The sequence below is a fragment of the Mizuhopecten yessoensis genome, unplaced genomic scaffold (assembly GCF_002113885.1).
Source record: "Mizuhopecten yessoensis strain PY_sf001 unplaced genomic scaffold, ASM211388v2 scaffold1883, whole genome shotgun sequence".
In the NCBI taxonomy this organism is placed as follows: domain Eukaryota; kingdom Metazoa; phylum Mollusca; class Bivalvia; order Pectinida; family Pectinidae; genus Mizuhopecten; species Mizuhopecten yessoensis.
Window position 1 is genome coordinate 1,623,942 of NW_018404269.1, and position 21,475 is coordinate 1,645,416.

A 21,475-nucleotide genomic window follows, 5' to 3' on the forward strand; every position below is an offset into this window, starting at 1 on the left:
CTGCAAGAGTTGTTTACTAACGTAAAAGACCTAATATCGTTTAGATTGGACTGTTTCTCGTTTATTATTAAAGTGTCAGATTTAACATTTCAATAATGTTCGCTGCAATCCTGAACTTATCAGACTTATTCTACGTTGTTAAAAAGCTAAAAAAACACCAGGCCGAAGTAAATTACAAACACGGCACAGTTTTATAGTTTTGATTTGACATCTAAATCGAGTGTTTAATAAACACATATTTCAGATCATCAGGCCGAATAAAAGTACGAACACGACACATTTATTTAGATATATTTTTTATTACAAATCGAGAAATAAGCAAACACATATTTCAACAGACAGCCGAAGTTAATTACAAACACGGCACTGTTACATAGTTTAATTTTGATACATAAATCGAGTGTTTAAAACAAGTATTGCAGTTCATCAGGCCGAATAAAGGTACAAACAGTGTCATAGTTTTAGAAGTAAACAATTACGGTCGATGATCATTTCAATACAGTAGCCACACAACATCATCATATAATAATCGGTTATTTATTACAAATCAAACTTATGTCGATGAAAGAATGACTATAACAATGATAACAAGGCGATTGTTTCATTTCAAAGCAAGTACAACCATTGAAAACATACACAACTAAGTTAACAGGCGATTCTTATTTCAAGTAAAAAAACCATCGATTTTAAAACACGGGTGTAATTTTTTCCGAAACAACATATTTACATTTGATAAAAGTATGACGAGAACATCGTGTAAATGATTTGATTATAGCTTAAAACACTATATAAACGCACGATTAACTAGGCAATTACTTGATTGAAAAACAACATAGTTACGTTCAAAGAAAGTATGTATTCTAGAAAATGATTGTTGGCAATAAAGATATGAACTCAAAATAATCCATTATTTATTACTAATATAATTATTAGAATTCTGTCGATAAAGTATGACCAGAACATTTCAAAACGCACTGAGCGTAGAACAGTGAACGAGATTCGCTTTTCGTTATTTGCGATGGTAGTCTACCCACGGAACAGTAGCTGTGCTTACGTAAGCATAGCGGGTAAAGAATGGCCGTGTACGGAAGGATTTCAGTAGCCATTTCGGTGTGAAACTGATGTCTATAGGCGGTTCAAAGGTACAGAAATGCCGCGATCAGAGCTGACGCTCGCGGCCTACAGGAGGTGGGAAACCCCCTGCTGCTGTCTAGCACTGGCCATGTGGAGCTCGCGCGCGGATCAATGAACACAGGTAAAATCTTTATGCTGACTTTAATCCGACCGTGCTGACTTTTATCGGACCGTGCTGACTTTACGACAATGCTGAGTATAACCCAACCATGGTAATTTAAAGTGAATTTCAGTAAAAAGTCAGCATTGTTGGGTTATAGTCAGCATTATGGTTGGGTTATACTACCGTGATACGAGGATAGTCAGAATTTAGTAGTCACTAGTGAATTAAAGGGCCGACAATCGGACCTACATCACTTAACTTCCGGGTTATCGGGTCAAATTCAGGTGGAGGCGTGGCAAAGCACAACTGGTCGAGCCAGCGCGCACATTTGTACTGCGACTTCACACACAAGCAACTAATATGGTGAACCTTGGAGATATTTTCCCTGATTTTACAGCCGATTCGACAGAAGGCACTATCAAATTCCATGACAAAATAGCAAACTCGTAAGTATAGTATTCGTTTAGGCAGTATAAAAAACATATACAGGTGTATTATAACTTACCTGCCATTTTACCGGCGAGTTACATAAACCCGGATATTTTCGTACTCCGTGACCTCAGAACCGCGTTTTGCGTGATATGTGCATGAATTGAAATTGGTATCATGTCGTGGGATATCCGTTATTCTGCAGTAATGTTTCATGCATAGAAAATAATATTTTCGCACAAATATTTCAGGAAAGGAGGTACTTATCGTTTCATTGGAGGAAAAAAAATCTCATTCAAATCCAAGCAATGTTCATTTACAAAAAAAAAATGAAAAGAAGAATGTGGTATTAAAATGAAGAATGTGGTATTAAAATTAAGAATGTACGTGGTATTAAAATTAAGTATGTGCATGGTATTTATAATAATTTTATTTTTTATTTGTGTCGCGTGGTTATAACAGTGTTATTTCAGAGTACTATTATTAAAACTTTTGGAACTTTCCTGTATCCTCTCGCTTCCTTTCAACAAACTCTGAGTTGTTCTCATACTTATGAGATTTTTTTGCATATGGCACCCTTGAAATTCCAGGGAGGCAGCGAACATTTTGGTGACTTATGTATTATGTTATTTGTGTATAACATGCGGGCTGAAGGCACCCATGCAGCCTCTGACCACGCTCAACATTAGTGTATTGAGCTTACAATTGATTGCCATTAAGGCAGTGTTTCCGCGTTATATTCCTTGGCTGTTGCATCAACCAGGTTGGGCACAACGGCGCATATGGGTAATAATCCAGCATTTGGGTAACATCTTTGTATGTTATGGTTGAATGCACTTCGAATCTACTTTCACTATCCTATATAAAAAATCAAAATTTTGTAGGATGTGTATACAGTTGAATGCACTAAACATGATCACTTTCCTATACATTTTTGGATTTTACTTTTGATATTAAAGTTGCTATTCCGTCATCGCGTATTGCAGAGTTAACTTCTCTTGTGAGCAGGTTTTGATTTTTACGTCATTTGTTTGTGAGAGTAATGTCATCAATTTTTGAGACTCGAAAACCAATGACGTAACAATCATTACCTGCTCACAAGAGAAGATAACTCTGCAATACGCGAAGACGGAATATATCAATTGATTACTGTTAACAAGTTATGGTTGAACTTGGAGATTCACTGACTTAAATGTGCATTATAATATAGACAGTAACAAGCTACAACTTGTCTTATTTGTGGACAATTCTTTAAACCCGGCTGCAAAGAGTTCCTGTCAATATTGATATTTATTACAATATAATCTTTGGGTCATAAAAATACAGGATTTGCACAACATCATGAATCTGCAGTTTGTCATGCAAGTGTAGGATACACATATAGATATGTAAGCCTGGGAAATTCTTTTGGCAATAAAGTTATCAGAATGCAGTTTGCTTCCTAGTTAGAGATTAGTTTATAACCTTTCAGCGCAGACAGAGTACATTGACATTGCAGGTGCAATGACATAACTGTGTGTGTGTTCAAATTATGTAACACAAGGAGTATCACCTAGTTATAGACTTCATGCTTCGATGAACCTTAAAAGTACCTTGCAAATGAAAATCGTGTTTTACTAGAAGCTATAGCTAAATCTGAAAATTGGTGTTTCTTTTTATGTGTCTGCCAGTTTAGAGGAAGGAGGGACATATCGTGTTATCCTTGCACGCCTTGTTCTATCCCATCCTGTCCCCATGTGGTAATTCATTGTCATGACTAGACTAGTACTCGACCCACTTCATTTCTGCATAGATTTTCGTTAAAGTTTACACAAAAGTCAGGTGTGAGTATTATACCTTGAATGATTTACTATCTCCGGGTCCAAAGGTCAACTTCTAGGTCACTTGCTCTATACATGTCAGCCACAAAGCCAAGGGGCCGGACACATTCATGTCAAACAGACATTTTCTGGTTTTGTTCCAAATATTTTTATGTCTATCAATTCAGGCAGGAATTCATTTAAATCTCAAATTTTGGCTCCAATTATATATAGTACCTCAGCCTAATTAACGAGTAGGCTTTGTGTGATGTGTTTTCCCCAACCTAACTAATTACCTGGATGAATGTGTTTATTTAGTCTACCTTCATTAATTAGTGACCTACCTGGCTGGTGCTATCAGTCAAGCTCGACTTTTTTTCCAGAAAAAAATCTCAATCTAAAAAAAAAATCATTATTTTTATATATTTTTTTAAACCAAATAGTGCCTGGGCACTATACACGATTTTTTCATAATACAGGAATGTTAACAGTATATCTGTAGTTGGAGGCTGAAATTGCAAAAAAAAAAGCCATAGTACGCTTGTACCTGGATGATACACCTGGGTCAAAGGATCATCTACAATGATACACTTACATAATAGATAAGTTGACCCTAGTTAAGTAATAACAAATACAGCTGACCCAAGTTCAAGGAGTTATCTCTTTATCTGTTGCACATATCAAGATCTGTTTATATTGTGATAGGTGTATATTGATTCATCTTTCATCTATGTTAGCTCTAAGAAGGCCCAACTAAATTGAAGTTTTGTTTCCTGTTCTGTGAGCATGTATATAAATAGTTGAATAGGTTACTGGTATGAAACATTTTAAAATTTACTTTCTTCATTCTAAGCACTAAAGTAATATTGTCTTAACCCCCCACCCCCCTTCTTATAAATTGGTGGTGGTGGGGTAGTGGCGGTTGAGGATTTAGTGTTACCCTTATCCATCCTGTCTCATCAGTCTCATTGCAATTATCATGTTTTTTTTGGCTTCGTTTCCTCAACAGATTTTCGTCAAAGTTTATACAATGGTCAGTTATATGAGAATATATACCTGGGATATAAGTTCAAAGGGCTGCAACGATGCATTAACATGTCGATACGATACATATCAAGATACTGTGTTCACGTGTGATAAAGGAATAAAAGTCTCCAGGTGAAATTGCTCATGTCTGCTGACCCGGATCTCCTAACTTACAAATGTTTTATTTAAAGAACAGTGTCAACTTCCTGAATAAATCCCTTCAGTTGCTCTTTATCTTATTTTTATTTCACATCCAAATGTATGTGGTACAAAGTGTTACTTGAAGAAGAGATGATGTGTTAGGGATTGTCCCATGAGAAACACGATCTGTATGTATTTCATTACCCTGTTTAAATTTAAAGGTCCAACACTGGTTGTCCCTGACACCAGAAGTTGGACTCACGCCTACCTGCACACGAAGGTTAAAACTCCTAGACTTGTTTATATAAATCTGTATAAAATGGAAAAGTCTATCAGATACTACATACGTTGTGTATACATATATATAGGGGGTATATATACTGATCATGGTGTAAGACTAACTAAGCTTCCGTCTAGTCACAGATCTAGATCTAGAGCATTCATATATAGGGGGTATACATGCATACTGATCATGGTGTAAGACTAACTAAGCTGCCGTCTAGTCACAAATCTAGATCTAGAACATACATATATAGGGGGTAAGTACTGATCATGGTGTAAGATTAACTAAGCTTCCGTCTAGTCACAAATCTAGATCTAGAGCATACGTATATAGGGGGTATATACTGATCATGGGGTAAGACTAACTAAGCTTCCGTCTAGTCACAAATCTAGATCTAGAACATACATATATAGGGGGTACATACTGATCATGGTGTAAGACTAAATAAGCTTCCGTCTAGTCACAGATCTAGATCTAGAGCATTCATATATAGGGGGTATATACTGATCATGGTGTAAGACTAACTAAGCTTCCGTCTAGTCGCACATCTAGAGCATCCATATTTGTTAGAGTTTGATAAATAGCTTGTTGAATACTGTTGTTATTCCTGATGGATTCGTGTCTATACCAGTACACTGAGGTTGAAACTTATTTACTTGTATGAAATGGATAAGTATCTAAAATCCCATATATATGCTAGTGGTGTTGGAGAGAGTGGTTGGGCAGAGAATAAATGTGTGTGATTCTGACTAATTAAAGCTTCCATCTGGTAACAAAGCAACCATATATATATAGCAGATTTAAATGCAGACTGAACCAATATTAGAAAAAAATGAAAAACCACAAAAATGTGAACCCCATTATGTTTCAGGTACCCCGGCCGACCTTAGAATATACCTCCAACCGTGACAGTTTTATCTCATGATCATTCAAACACATTCTATCCAGTGTTGGGAAAACTTATCCACCGCATGCAAACACATTGATGGACAAACAAAGAAGGCAACTATATATAAGCCCCCTCTATTTCATAGGCAGGTATCAAAACCAAATCTAAAGCCCATAATATTATTTAAAAAAATGACATAAAAATATGCTTCGTGATGATTTTTGTAATTTTTGGCCGAAAATGGGTTCCCTCCAATTGTAACTATTTCATATTTATATGCCTAATTCACAAAATGAGACAACAAAGCCTTGAGGTACATATGTAGCGAAGGTAAACGTGAAACTACAGGTTAACATAGCAGATTGAAGGTAAACGTGAACTACAGGTTAACATAGCAGATTGAAGGTAAACGTGAACTACAGGTTAACATAGCAGATTGATACCAACTTGTACTATTTGGCATGTTTTACATGCCACCACTATATTCTACACCATTGTTCCAACAAAACCAGGGTAGCTATTTCTGTCATATACCAGCTACAGTACAGCAGTACGATGATCACTGAACCGTTGACACAAACATTTTTTGCTTGCCCTACTAGCTGGTAATCATATCAGTTACGCAGAAAATAGTTCAACAACGTCTGTTTATTATTACATAGAATTTTTCCTCATCATTCTGCAAAAAATGAGTCATCGGTCTGTTAGTTTATATGAATGTTGGCATTATACAATACATATTAGTCTAATGTTATTATGTCTTTCTGATTTGATTGGACCTGCCATCGTTTAAAGCTCACTTTACCCAAAGGGCCAAATATTAATGAAGTTTTGTTGTACAGTGGTACAGTATCAATGTGGCATCTGTCGTCCATATATATCGTTTTATATTGAACCGAAATGCAAAAGGCCTAGGGTGATGATATATGGCTAGTGTAATGTGCTGGGAAAAAGGGCTATCAATAGATGATATCGCGACCAGCGGAACTCTTCAAATAGGAGGGGATTAAACTGTACTCGCTGGGGCATTTAACGGACAACATGGCAGCGCCAAAACATTCAGATACGAATTTCCACGAGCTTCTATGTAATGAATTGGGTAATATTTTAAAGTCAAAAGGTATCACCTACTCCAAATAAGAAAAATGGGGAGCTAGTACACCTATGATAGCAAGCAGACATGTTAAATTGGCCAGATGTTGAAAAAGAGGACGAAGCTAAAGCGTCACAGTTGTGACGACCGTCAGCGGTGTACAGAGTATCGTGTTACCTTTATGTAAATGAAATGTCAGAAGGCTTGTTTTGGACAAACAGTTTGATTGGAATGTCATCATTAAATGCATTTGATGTGACCTCTATTCTTGTGAGTTATTTTTGTTGGTTCAATACAGTGAAGGTGGGGCATATTGTTTACACATGGCAGATTGTTTTGCCCCCGTATCCTCGCATTCTCTCGCGAGACTTGTGTATTTTCCAGCAAGAACTCTTCGAAGGGGAGTAACTTGTGGATGGTCGCGATAACACCTATTGTGTTCAAGCAAATGACCTTGATCTACTTTCAAGGTTATATTGCTTAGACATAATTATTTGCATTTTCACAAACAGTTTTTAACCAATACTTGATAATTCTATACTTCAACGACTCTGAAGGCATTCAGCTCAGTTTCCCATATATACAAAAATAAACTGTGTGTTAGATACAGAACTATATGTTAACTCTCAGTAACCATAGCAGTATGGGAGCCCCAACCTTATTCCCATAAAATGGAACGTTAACAGGACTTGCTAGTTATCAAATAAATTGCACAATGTATTCAGGATCCATTTCACTCTTATAATGCGCTGGAGCCATCTCCACCTATAAAATAACTTTGAAACATTGTTCAACAATTTGGGTAAAGGTACATGTCCCTTTTCCGACATCTTGGTACAGTCCACCATTGAAAATATCATGTATGTAGATTAGTTGTTTCACATACAAATTAATTTGAGACTTGTTTGTGTTATTTCTACCAGTGTTCACTGATGCCCTAATAACTTAATGTTGTCAGTCTATGATCTTGTACAGGTACTATTGTCCGGCACCAGACAGTGTCGGTTACAGTTATGCCCAACTTAGTCATCTGTATGACCTTCTACTGACATAATGGGGGAGGGGGATAGATCTACACCCTACTTGTAATCTATTTGATGCAGTGTGTATATGGTTTCTATCAATAGGTAAAATGTCCTTGGTCGAGTGACAAAAATATATACAATTTTGTCTAATTGTTGTACAGGTAAAAAATACAAATAGCTCACTCAGTCATAGCTTGACAAAGGGACTGGTCGTTCTTGAAACATTGCGACAAGTTTAATAGTACATTGTTTGTGTAGAAAGTAAAACTTTGATGTTTAAAACTGTATCCATGAAACCGTTTTTCTAGCCCAGTATCTTGTTCCGGTGAAAAATAAATGAAAATTCACTTTAAACCAAAGATTTGGAAGTGACATGTTTTGAGCAAGTTATAAGAAAGTTGGTATGAGCACAGAGTCCATTCATGAGTATGAGAACAGTTTCAGGAATAAAGACATGGGTGATTGATGAAATTTAATAAAAAAAAAATCTCACTTTGTGAATTACAAAAAAGAAATTCGGAGAGACTTCCAGCCAAATGCCATTTTCAATGTTTATACTTTGTTGCATGATTGATTTATATGTGTTAAAAGAGAGTTGAAGCACTGAATCGCAAAATCACTAGCATTAGTAATTATCAATATTTAAAGGTGAACTTTAAGGTTGTGCAATCTATCCAAAGTGTTCAGATCCACAGGGTTGTCTACCAGAATTCTCTGGAAATACTTGAAAAATGCATGCATATACAGTCGTCATTACCAAACCCAAATTAGCCATTTCTCAATTTTAAAATGATTTTATCTTCTGAATCATAACAGACACATTACAAACATTTAGATATTGTACGGTACATGTATTGATATGAACATAATCAAACTGCCAGAGTCACGTTTTATACCTTATAAACCAATTAATCTCGGTTAAATTCTATGGAAAAAGTCATTCAAATATGTAGTAGAATCAGATAAAATCAAATGAATTTTTAAACTTGTTTAAATCTTGGATAACTTCACATTGCGTGTCATTTCCTGCCACTAGACCAGCCTAGCGCTATCTCATGTACAGTGTAATCTAGCACTGGAGTACATGAACTACTGCAGCACTGTGAAGGGACACGGGCTACAGAGCTATCTTAACATGCCTACATGTTCAAATGAACTTCGATTATCATGACATGTACATTTTTAAGTCTCCTTGAATACCTTGACAAGGTCATATTCTACTGGAAGTGAGTCATAAAATAAAATAAACATTTAACTGCCTATTTACAGATTCGTTTGAGACAATACTAAAACCGGTTTCCTTTATTATCAGCCAGTTTACGTGGAATGTTTTTTTTGTAGATCGCCAATTCTTTTCTTCTTTTAATCCGTCTATCATCTTTTAAATTTGTGAAATCAAGACTCAATCACTGTGTTTTTGAAAATATTTTCATGTAATAAGTTTAATGGTAAAGATTCTTTTTTGAAATTATGCTTGTTTAAGTGTACTGACATACAAACTTGCAAGGTACATTGTATGAGCACAGGTACAGCAGTAGCTATAGGTTACAAGAAACTTCAAAGCTCCCCGGCCCATTCCTTAAAACATCTGATAACCTTTTCTAGTTCAATCATCCCAATTATTTCATGAACATTATTCTGTGGTTTGTAATGAATTTGTTACACATTTATTAGTCCCACACTGGTGGGCGTGGAGGGAACTATAGGTTTGCACTTCATGCATGCATCCATCCGAGAAGTTTTTCCGGGACGTATTTTACCTGAATTATCTAGATTTGGTGTACAAGGACATCTTGGAATGGAGAAGTCCAGTGTGCAAGAATTAGGTCACTGTGACCTATGACTTGACCTCTGACCTTTACTTTTTAAAAATGTTTGTCCAGGGCATATCTTCTATACTATTTCATCTGGAGTAATTAGCGTTTGTGTACAAGGATATCTTGGGATGACGGAATGCAGAGTGTATAAGAAATAGGTCTCTATGACCTCACTGTGACCTATGCTTTGACCTTAACTTAAATATTTCACCTGAAGTAACCAGATATAGAAATCATTACCGGTGGGAGACTGGATTACCCCTTGCAATACTTTGCCTTGTTCAATTTAAAATGGCAGTGTTTCTGTAAACTGTTTTATATTATCAGTTGCAGAAATGTAATTTTTATAAGCCCCTGATTATGAGAATGTTATCTATATATGTATGTTTGCTGTTTTTATTTTGATTTATTTAATAACTTGCGTTAGTTTTCTTATTAATTCATATAGCAACACAAATATCTTTGCACTTTATTGATTATTGATTAAAAAAGATATACGTTCGTTTGTCTTAAAAGTTCTGTGTACAAACAGATCCTGAGAAATCCTGTCTTTTCAAGATGGTGGACCATGCAAATCGAGGATCTTTCTGTTAAAAGACCCCCTGAAAATATCCATAGCTATGTAAATTGTTCAACCCAAACTTCAAACTTAATTTCAACAAACACAAAAAAATGCAAGTTACAGAAGGTTTTACAGTAATTGAAGAAAGCATCTATTATATACTACTTAATGAGTTTTGGAAAGCGTTGCTGTAATTCTTACCCTCCCACTACTAACTTATTAGGTTAAATTAAACACTGTACATGGAGGCATTTACATCAGAACACTCAACAGTTTATTATTGTAAATAGAAAATCTAACATGAGTGTCCATGTCATATTGAATTTATTAACCCTTTCACCCCTATGTAACTTTAAGTAGACTCTACTGTGCATTAATCTGGAGCAGTCCATTATGGTCTGCAGGGTTGAAAGGGTTAAAGGCTCTTGTCATATCAAATTATTGAACGAGTTTGATAATTTCAATATAACATGGACACAAATGCAAAATTCTATTTATCACAAAACATTCATAATTTTAAAAGTAACTTCAAACACAACTATGTGTTATCAATTGACTCTTCAAGGTTAAAAGCATAATATTCTAGCTGATCATATATCCTATTTTCTCTCCGCGCAGTGAAGAGTAGTTCCAGATTATATTTTTAAATAATGAACAGTTTTAAATGCAATAAAAATAATAATGACAAAATAGACTTTTCCGATTCATTTAAAAGCATAAAATTTTATCAGAAAAAATATCGGTTAATAAATTTCAAAATTTTGTAGTGGCTTTGGAATATATATGTTCCTATGATTTTGACCAATCGTTTTTGTGTCACCTGCGAAAAGCTGGTGACACATAGGTATTGCTTTGTCGGCGGCGGCGTCCAAACAGGTTTTTGTGCGATAACTTGAGTTTCCTTGGGCCGATCAAACTCAAACTTCATGCAGTGCTTCCTTACCAAAAGTGCTTGCTTGGGATTGCTTTTCAGGTCCAAAGGTCAAGGTCACTGTTACTATAAATAGAAACTTCACTAAAACTGTATACTGGACGGCTTCGATCTACCACTTGACCAACCGAGTATACCTCTGAAATGCCGTCTTACTCCAAATGTTATTGACAACACTATAGCCGTTTAACATCATAATCCACAAGTTTATTCATTTATTTATGGGAAACCATCCGACAAATCATACAAATTAAACTTGGAATTGAGACAATGAGTATCCATAGCAAGTTCCTTAAAACTCAGAGTATTCTTCCCAGAATAACAGATTATATAACAAAATGATGCCATCCAAAAACATAATCTATGATTACTGCTTACTTTTAACATTATTTCTTGAAATGAAAAGTGTATCTATTTCTTCGTAATCTCCCAGCTTCCTGCGCAGGCGACACATCCACTTCCGTGGAATTCTTGTATTACACATGTGTTATACCATATTTATGACATGGCCGTATGACAGTAAAATGGGTCAGTTACATGTATGTGATGAACAGAATTACTTCCATTGTTGAAGCATGTTATGGAGAATAATTTTTCTCTTTATTTTATCTAAATTAGATGGGCCATCTTGTTTTCGCATCCGGCTGACTTCACACCTGTGTGTACTACTGAGCTTGCCAATGTCCATAAATTGAAACCAGAATTTGAGAAGCGCGGTGTGAAACTATTTGCTCTGTCCTGCAACGATACTGCATCACACAATGCTTGGACAAAAGTAAGTATATATATTTCCTTATAAAAATAACCAAGTGTTGAGCAGTCACATGTTTGTCAATATATTCCAAGTGTTGACCAGTCACATGTTTGTCAATATAGTCAAAAGTGTTGACCAGTCACGTGTTTGTCAATAAAGTCAAAGTGTTGACTAGTCACGTGTTTGTCAATAAAGTCAAAGTGTTGAACAGTCACGTGTTTGTCAATAAAGTCAAAGTGTTGACTAGTCACGTGTTTGTCAATAAAGTCAAAGTGTTGACCAGTCACGTGTTTGTCAATAAAGTCAAAGTGTTGACCAGTCACGTGTTTGTCAATATAGTCAAAAGTGTTGACCAGTCACGTGTTTGTCAATAAAGTCAAAGTGTTGACCAGTCACGTGTTTTTCAATATACAGAGCTGCCAACTCTTACGATTTAGGCGTAATTATTACGATTTTGAGGTCTGAATTACGCTAGTACGATTTTCTAAGTAAAATTACGATTTTTAAAAAAATCCGGAATTTTTCCGTTTTTTTGTTAGTTTCGCCGTTATCCGGTCCCGATGTCCGTTTTCAGTATTATAATCGCAAATCAGATACACACGTGCGTTTGCATTGATTCTCGAGATAGGCTGGAGTTAATTCAATGTGAAAAGGACGTTTGTAGATGAAGTAAAATGGCGGAAAAACGTGTCAAACTGGACGGGCAAGAAGACGTTTCTCCTAGGAAAAAAGGAAATTATCCATTCCGACGTTTAGAGGGGATTATCCGAAGCTGTATCCGGACATTGTAAAGTCTGCCAAAGGAACTACTTATGCCCGATGCATTCCGTGTTGCTGTGATTTTGTGATTTCGCACGGTGGCGGAAATGACATAAAAAAGCATTTGAATACTACCTGAGATTACTATTTCTTAATCTCTAAGGTTGGCAGCTCTGAATATAGTCAAAAGTGTTGACCAGTCACGTGTTTGTCAATAAAGTCAAAGTGTTGACTAGTCACGTGTTTGTCAATAAAGTCAAAGTGTTGACCAGTCACGTGTTTGTCAATATAGTCAAAAGTGTTGACCAGTCACGTGTTTGTCAATAAAGTCAAAGTGTTGACCAGTCACATGTTTGGCAGTATCCTCAAGTCACTTGTTTACCTGTCTCCAGGTGTTGACCAGTCACATTTCTTCTGTGTCTAACTTTTTACTGGTCACATGTTTTTGTATATCATCTGAAGAAAAACAATCATTTACTATCTTTACGGGAGCTGTTTTATGGCATCTTTGTTTCGTCTTTTTGCCCGCAATATTATAAGTAAGAATTTTGAATGGGAATTCCTGGTCAAGCTTAATGCTTTTGGTTTGGACCTTGAAGAATCATATCTTTCGGTTTTGATTTGATGTCATAATATGAAGAAAATAAATTTAAAAAAAATACATGTTCTGCTAATTCTCATCATTAGAAGAGAGGCTAAGAATGAAACTTTAGGTAGAATATTTAGTTATATTCTTACCGGGTAATACTGAGATATGTTCACAGCAGTAAATCTTGTGTCAATTTCATGTCAGCATTTATAATACATGGTCTGCTAGCACTGGACATGTACATGTTGTTTCAATATGGTATTTCCACATGTACAAGGATTGATGTATTTAACATAGGACTTGTATGTGGAATTTTTAGGAGAATGGCGATTAATTCAGTGGCTGAAAGTTTCCAGGTGCATGTATATATACAGTAACTGTTCAGATTATTTCCTGTTAATGCAAAAATTAAAAGGAGTTTATATACATGTACAACACCTTTGCTATGTACCTTTGTACATACATTTTACTCCTTCACATCTAGGATGTGCTTAGCTACTCCAAGAAGGTACTCGACGGGTCTGAGGAAACCACACTTTCATTCCCCATCATTGCTGATCCGGATCGCACCCTGGCAGTCAAATTTGGGATGGTGGACCCTGATGAGAAGGACGCAGCTGGTCTCCCATTGACATGCAGGGCTGTAAGTAAATTTTCAGGGACATGCATTGTAGCCCCTCCGGCTGATATGGAGGTCTCAGGTTAATATTGTCGCATGACTGCTGAGAAGGGAAACATTGGTCTATATCTCATGACTGCTGAGAAGGGAAACATTTGTCTATGTCTCATAGATGCTGAGGAGAAGGACAGTCTTGATTCCCCGTAAGGTATGAAGCAGTTGGTTTATCCACCTGATGGGTCAGACACATTGACATACATTGTATGCCTTGTAGCAGGGTAAAAATATAAAAAATGTTTTGGAAGTTCCATCAAAACACCATATAGTCGCACTTGCATTAAAAGACCACCCATGGGAAGTCCAAAATTGTCTCTTAATACAGGTTCAGTTATCAATGAAACCACATCAATGGGGATCATTAAAAGTGGTTTCTTTTATACACAAGTGGTCTATTAATAAAGGTGGTCACTACTCATGAGTATATTTTATTATATTTTAGCAATGATACAGTATTAAAATAATATTATGAGTACAGTCTTTATCACTGCAGGTTCATTGTAAATATGTTTTCTTTATTATTCCAACCTGTAATGTATATCTACTGTCTTTGACAGGTGTTTATCATTGGCAAAGACCAGAAACTGAAGGCATCTCTGCTGTACCCAGCCACCACTGGCAGGAGCTTCCCGTAAGTCATCTTCTTGTCACGATACTGGTCAAAACAGGGGCATTTGGGACTCCAAGATTGTAAAATCTTCAAAAGAGAACTCCTCTTAAGCTACTGTTGAAAATTTGTTCAAAATTTTATAAAATGATCCACAAATCTAAAATGAGGGCCAAAATTTATACTCAAAAAAAGGGTTCTGTCTTCTGAGCAAGACAAACGGACATTGAGCTTTACATGGCTGTCAGTAAGGACGGTATGTGTCCAGGTAGATCGAGTGTCACGCTATCGTGTGACGGCTAAGGCATTTCAGTGAGATGGCACTATGAAGTGTACCTATGTGACCCCATGGAAAGTGAACAAGCACCGTCTTTATATAAACTTGACAGTTGTAAGCCCAAACCTAAATAAACAAAAATCATTACTAAAGCAAAAGAAATATCTTAATCCTAATTTCTTCATCCTAATAATAAACTCTGCTGGGGATTCAAACACCAGACCCCTTGATTACTTAGCTGCAAGATTTTCCACTCTGTTGTTACTCTACTGAAAGTTATTTCAAAATAGCCTTATTACTTAGAAAGAATTTAAACAATTTCTGAACCAAAAAGCTTAGGGTGATGGGTAATTGGCCAGATAAAGAGCTATCAAGTTTGTTCAAATGAATGACTTTTTCCCTGTATTGGATATCACAGGGGTCAAATGTGTTGAAGTTCTTCTGAATAGCCTAAATACCTAGGGTGTTGATATGTTAGGCCAGAAGAGTGCTGGGATGAAGGGCTATCATGTGTATTGAAATGAAATACCTTCACCATAATCAAGGTCCCAGAGGCCAAATGTGTTGAAAACCCTTAAATGACTTCATCTGAATTTGCACACGGGTATGAAAGCTAATAAGTTTTTGAAATGAATAACCTAGCTTCATTAATTTTCAATCACGCAAGGGTCAATTTTGTTAAAATCCTGTAACAAAGGTAATATTATTGAGCCTGTAGCTTCATTTAGTCCATATTTAATGTAAATGTATTTCACCATTGTCCACGTTAAATGTTACAAGTGTCCGATTAATAGCAGGTGAGTGATGCAAGCCCATTGGGCCCTTATATACTGATGATGTTCATCAGAATTACTATATTCAGGAACATAATTTTATATTTGACAGAGAAATTCTGCGTGTGGTAGACTCTCTCCAGCTGACTGCCACCAAAAAAGTAGCCACGCCTGCCAATTGGAATGTAAGTTAAACTTTGTAAGCCTCCATTTAAATATGATGTTTTTCCACTTATGAAATTATCCGTTACAAAGAGATAGTGCTTTAGATATACAGTAACCAATGTTAAGGTTAAACTTATTGAAAGCCTGTCTACAGATTTGAAATTTTGGTAAATTTATATATGAGGTGAAATGTAAGAAGCTACTCCTAGTAACACTACATACATCGAAAGGACTATCCATAGCCCCAGCATATAACAATATGATAATAAACACAGAAACATACACAGGTGATTTACATATCACATGAAACATACAGATGACATACATATTATCACATAAAAAATACAGGTGACATACATATTATCACATAAAAAATACAGGTGACATTCATATTATCACATAAAAAAAACAGGTGACATACATGTTATCACATGAAACATACAGATGACATACATATTATCACATGAAACATACAGGTGCATACATATTATCACATGAAACATACAGGTGACATACATATTATCACATGAAACATACAGGTGCATACATATTATCACATAAAAAATATAGGTGACATACATATTATCACATAAAAAATACAGGTGACATACATATTATCACAGGAAACATAAAGGTGACATACACATTATCACATGAAAAATACAAGTGACATACACATGATCACAGGAAACATACTGGTGACATACATATTATCACATGAAGCATACGGGTGGCATACATATTATCACATGAAACATACAGGTGACATACATATTATCACATGAAAAATACAAGTGACATACACATTATCACATGAAGCATATGGGTGGCATACATATTATCACATGAAACATACAGGTGGCATACACATTATCACATGAAGCATACAGTTGACATGTACATTATCACAGGAAGACATACATATTATCACATAAAAAATACAGGTGACATACATATTATCACATAAAAAAAAATACAGGTGACATACATATTATCACAAGAAACAAACTGGTGATATACATATTATCATAGGAAATATTATCACAGGAAACATACAGGTGGCATACACATTGTCACAGGAAACATACAGGTGACATACACATTATCACATGAAAAATACAAGTGACATACACATTATCACATGAAGCATACAGGTGGCATACATATTATCACATGAAACATACAGGTGGCATACACATTATCACATGAAGCATACAGATGACATGCACATTATCACAGGAAACATATGGGTGACACACATATTATCACATAAAAAATACAGGTGACATACACATTATCACATGAAGCATACAGTTGACATGTACATTATCACAGGAAGACATACATATTATCACATAAAAAATACAGGTGACATACATATTATCACATAAAAAAAAATACAGGTGACATACATATTATCACAAGAAACAAACTGGTGATATACATATTATCATAGGAAATATTATCACAGGAAACATACAGGTGGCATACACATTGTCACAGGAAACATACAGGTGACATACACATTATCACATGAAAAATACAAGTGACATACACATGATCACATGAAGCATACGGGTGGCATACATATTATCACAGGAAACATACAGGTGGCATACATATTATCACATGAAACATACAGGTGGCATACATATTATCACATGAAAAATACAAGCGACATACACATTATCACATGAAGCATACGGGTGGCATACATATTATCACAGGAAACATACAGGTGACATACACATTATCACATGAAACAAACAGATGACATACATATTATCACAGGAAACATACAGGTGACATACACATTATCACATGAAACAAACAGATGACATACATATTATCACAGGAAACATACAGGTGACGTACACATTATCACTTGAAACATAAAGGTGACATACATATTATCACTTGAAACAAACTGGTGACATACACATTATCACAGGAAACATACAGATGACATACATATTATCACTTGAAACATACAAGTGACATACACATTATCACAGGAAACATATGGGTGACATACATACTATCACAGGAAACATACAGATGACATACACATTATCACATGAAACATACAGATGACATACATATTATCACAGGAAACATACAGATGAACATACGTTTTATCACAGGAAACATACAGATGACACACATTATCACAGGAAACATACAGATGACATACATATTATGACAGGAAATATACAGGTGACATACATATTATCACTTGAAACAAACTGGTGACATACATATTATCACAGGAAACATACAGGTGACATACATATTATCACATGAAACATACAGATGACATACACATTATCACAGGAAACATAAAGGTAACATACACATTATCACTTGAAACAAACTGGTGGCATACACATTATCACATGAAGCATACGGATGGCATACATATTATCACATGAAACATATGGGCGACATACATATTATCACAGGAAACATACAGGTGACATACACATTATCACATGAAACATACAGATGACATACACATTATCATATGAAACATACAGATGACATACATATTATCACAGGAAACATACTGGTGACATACACATTATCACAGGAAACATAAAGGTAACATACACATTATCACTTGAAACAAACTGGTGGCATACACATTATCACTTGAAACAAACTGGTGGCATACACATTATCACATGAAACATACAGGTGACATACACATTATCACTTGAAACATAAAGGTGACATACATATTATCACTTGAAACAAACTGGTGACATACACATTATCACTTGAAACATACAGGTGACATACATATTATCACTTGAAACAAACTGGTGACATACACATTATCACTTGAAACATAAAGGTGACATACATATTATCACTTGAAACAAACTGGTGACATACATATTATCACTTGAAACATACAGGTGACATTTCACATGAAATATACACTTAGCATACACATTATCTCAAGTGTTAACCTAAGATTTAATGTTTATTTGAACATAATGAGTGTCTCATAATTCTTACAAATGAATGGCCATCAGTAGGCATTATGTATGGATATTTTACTACATATACAATTGGTATGGTTATATGCGCTCTGATGGGTGTTGCTTTCATTAACATATTTACATTGAATTTTGAATTGTGTGTTATATCAATGATGTTAGCTCAGATAATGTGTTGTGTTTAATAGGTTGGTGATGAGGTGATGGTTGTTCCGTCACTGTCAAAGGAACAGGCACAGACTGAATTCCCACAGCACAGACTTATAGAAGTGCCATCCAAAAAAGAATATATTCGTCTGACAGTTACAAAAGACATGTAATCACTCCCTTAACCCTTTCACCACTGTAGACCATAATGGACTCCTCTAGATCAAAGCATGGAAGAGTTTACTGAAGTTACATAGGGGTGAAAGGGTTATAGGTGAAAGCTAGTAGTCAAACAGAGATATGAAATCGTTGTGCACGTTGGGATAAGAGTGTCAAATTTATCTCGCATGTGAGATATGTCCTAAAACCTTGCTGTTTAGGGCCGTCAGAGGATTTTCCTTACTGTATATGGCTATAACAAATGGCTGTCAATTTAAAGCATTGTTGTCGGTAAGTAATTTGGAGAGGTGTTGCTATCACATATTGAGTACACATAAACATCAGCTAAATTCTTGTAATGAAAATGTTTAGATACAGGGCCATCTTGTTTAAAATGTTTACTTCCTTAACTCATTCACCCCTAAAATTTCATCATGATCTATTCTAACCTTTGAATTGGAAGAGTTCACATGTGTCTTCAGGGGTGAATGAGTTAAACCACCTTGAAATAGTCCAAAATGTACATCTTATATTATCAGACCAAACGGTCTCAACAATACAAATGCTATTTGGGCCCGCCCAATTTCATACTTCGATCACAAGGTGCACAATTACTCAGAAATTCTACACATTTGTGTTTGACTTAAGTTCAGAGCCATCCAGGTAGTACAGTCACATCCAAGTACTTCATCAACAAGACCACAGGGCTACTGAAGTAATGACTGGCCAAAAATGGCCTCTTTATGGCTATAGCACAGCATCTAATTTACTCTTCAGAAGTGAAAAATACAAACGTTGCTTCAGTCTTCCTGAAAAATATTGTTATTGAATAGCTTTGGTTAATCTGTATTATACTTGACACATATTCTATACATGCTAAAATGATGTCTCCCTTCCCCCATTGTTTATTTACATCAATTCCTTCATCACCGTAAACAGATTTAGATAGAGCTTTATATTTTTTAAGGTTTTTTACATTGTCTATAGCTTACTTCACCTTAGCATATGCTGGAATGCAAGGTTTCTATATTAATCACCATACATTCAGCATCAGTATCTAAAGTGTAGGTTGGTTGTGTTGATTTAGGAAATGCTTTATTTTCTATTTCTTACATAAGTGCTAAGTGGAAGCTCCATTTTCCTTGTGTTTGTTATACACGTTTTTTTGTTGAAGAAAATAAAACACTGATTTTTTTTGCTGGAATAGAATTGTTTTTCTCTTATTGTGGATACAGTTTTGATTGGAAATGTTTACATGTGGAGAGGAAATTTGACACCAGATATATAGATTTTACCTGTAAAGGGAGATAATTTGACTGAAAGTTTCCAGGTGTACAGAAGTGCTACCTTACCTGTTGATCATCATTATAATTTGGTGTAAACAGTCTTTTACATTTAGTATCGGGTTTACTTTGGTATCCAAGGATATATATGTATATACACAAAATCCGTTTGTAACCTGTATCTTATGCTGAAATAAAAAACCTTTACTATGCTATTTGTACTTTGGTGTTTTTTTATTTTGATTGAGGTAAATTTACTTTATACCTGTCTTTGGCATAATTTCTTCAGATTCCTGAGAATCAGTTTTTGTCATTGGACTTTCATATTTATAAAATATAGATCATTTGATACTTCTAGTTATATAATATGCCCGTTTTCTTTTTCTTGTTAGTAGCATATATTTAGTCCGCCATCAACAGATTATTTAGTCCACCATCATCAGATTATTTAGTCCGCCATCATCAGATGGTGGGCTAATTAAATTGCCTGTCATCCGTCCATCTATCCTTAAACAATTATTGTTATCGCAATATCAAATATAATTTGTAAGTTCCCCTTGGTCCCTACTTGTGCATATTTACTTTTGAGACCGACCAGATAAACAAAATGGCCGACAGGTGGCCATGCTGGATTTTGACAGTTTAAGTTTGTTATCCGTATTTTTTGTAAAGTACTGGATAGATCTTTCCCATATTTGATATGTAGGTTCCCCTTGGTTTCTAGTTTTGCATGTTTACTATTGAGACTTCGGATAAAGAAAATAACCAACAGGCGGACATCTTGGATTTTGACAGTTAAGGTTTGCTATTTCTCAGAGACTACTCAGGAGGGATCTTTTTCAAATTTAATATGCAAGTTTCTGTTGGTTTCTAGTTGTGCATATTTTGTTTGGATACTTGACCTTAACATATACTTGAGATCACATGGGTTTTAAACATTTTTTTATATCTTAAAAAGATTTCTTTTAATATTTTCGAGGTCACAGGTCAGATGTGTTTATAACTTAGGATGACTCCTTTTTATAATCAAAGGTATTGATATGAAGCTT

General features: G+C 35.3%; 1 protein-coding gene across 1 annotated transcript; it reads left to right on the forward strand.

Annotated features, from left to right (window-relative positions):
• Window positions 1-1,500: 1,500 nt before the first annotated feature.
• On the forward strand, window positions 1,501-20,643 carry LOC110442486 (peroxiredoxin-6-like). Its single transcript, XM_021486128.1, has 6 exons — window positions 1,501-1,683; window positions 11,851-12,007; window positions 13,819-13,977; window positions 14,568-14,641; window positions 15,780-15,852; window positions 19,026-20,643. The coding sequence occupies exons 1-6, from the start codon at window positions 1,598-1,600 to the stop codon at window positions 19,155-19,157; spliced, it is 681 nt and encodes a 226-aa protein (XP_021341803.1). The 5' UTR covers window positions 1,501-1,597; the 3' UTR covers window positions 19,158-20,643.
• The last annotated feature ends 832 nt before the right edge of the window (window positions 20,644-21,475 follow it).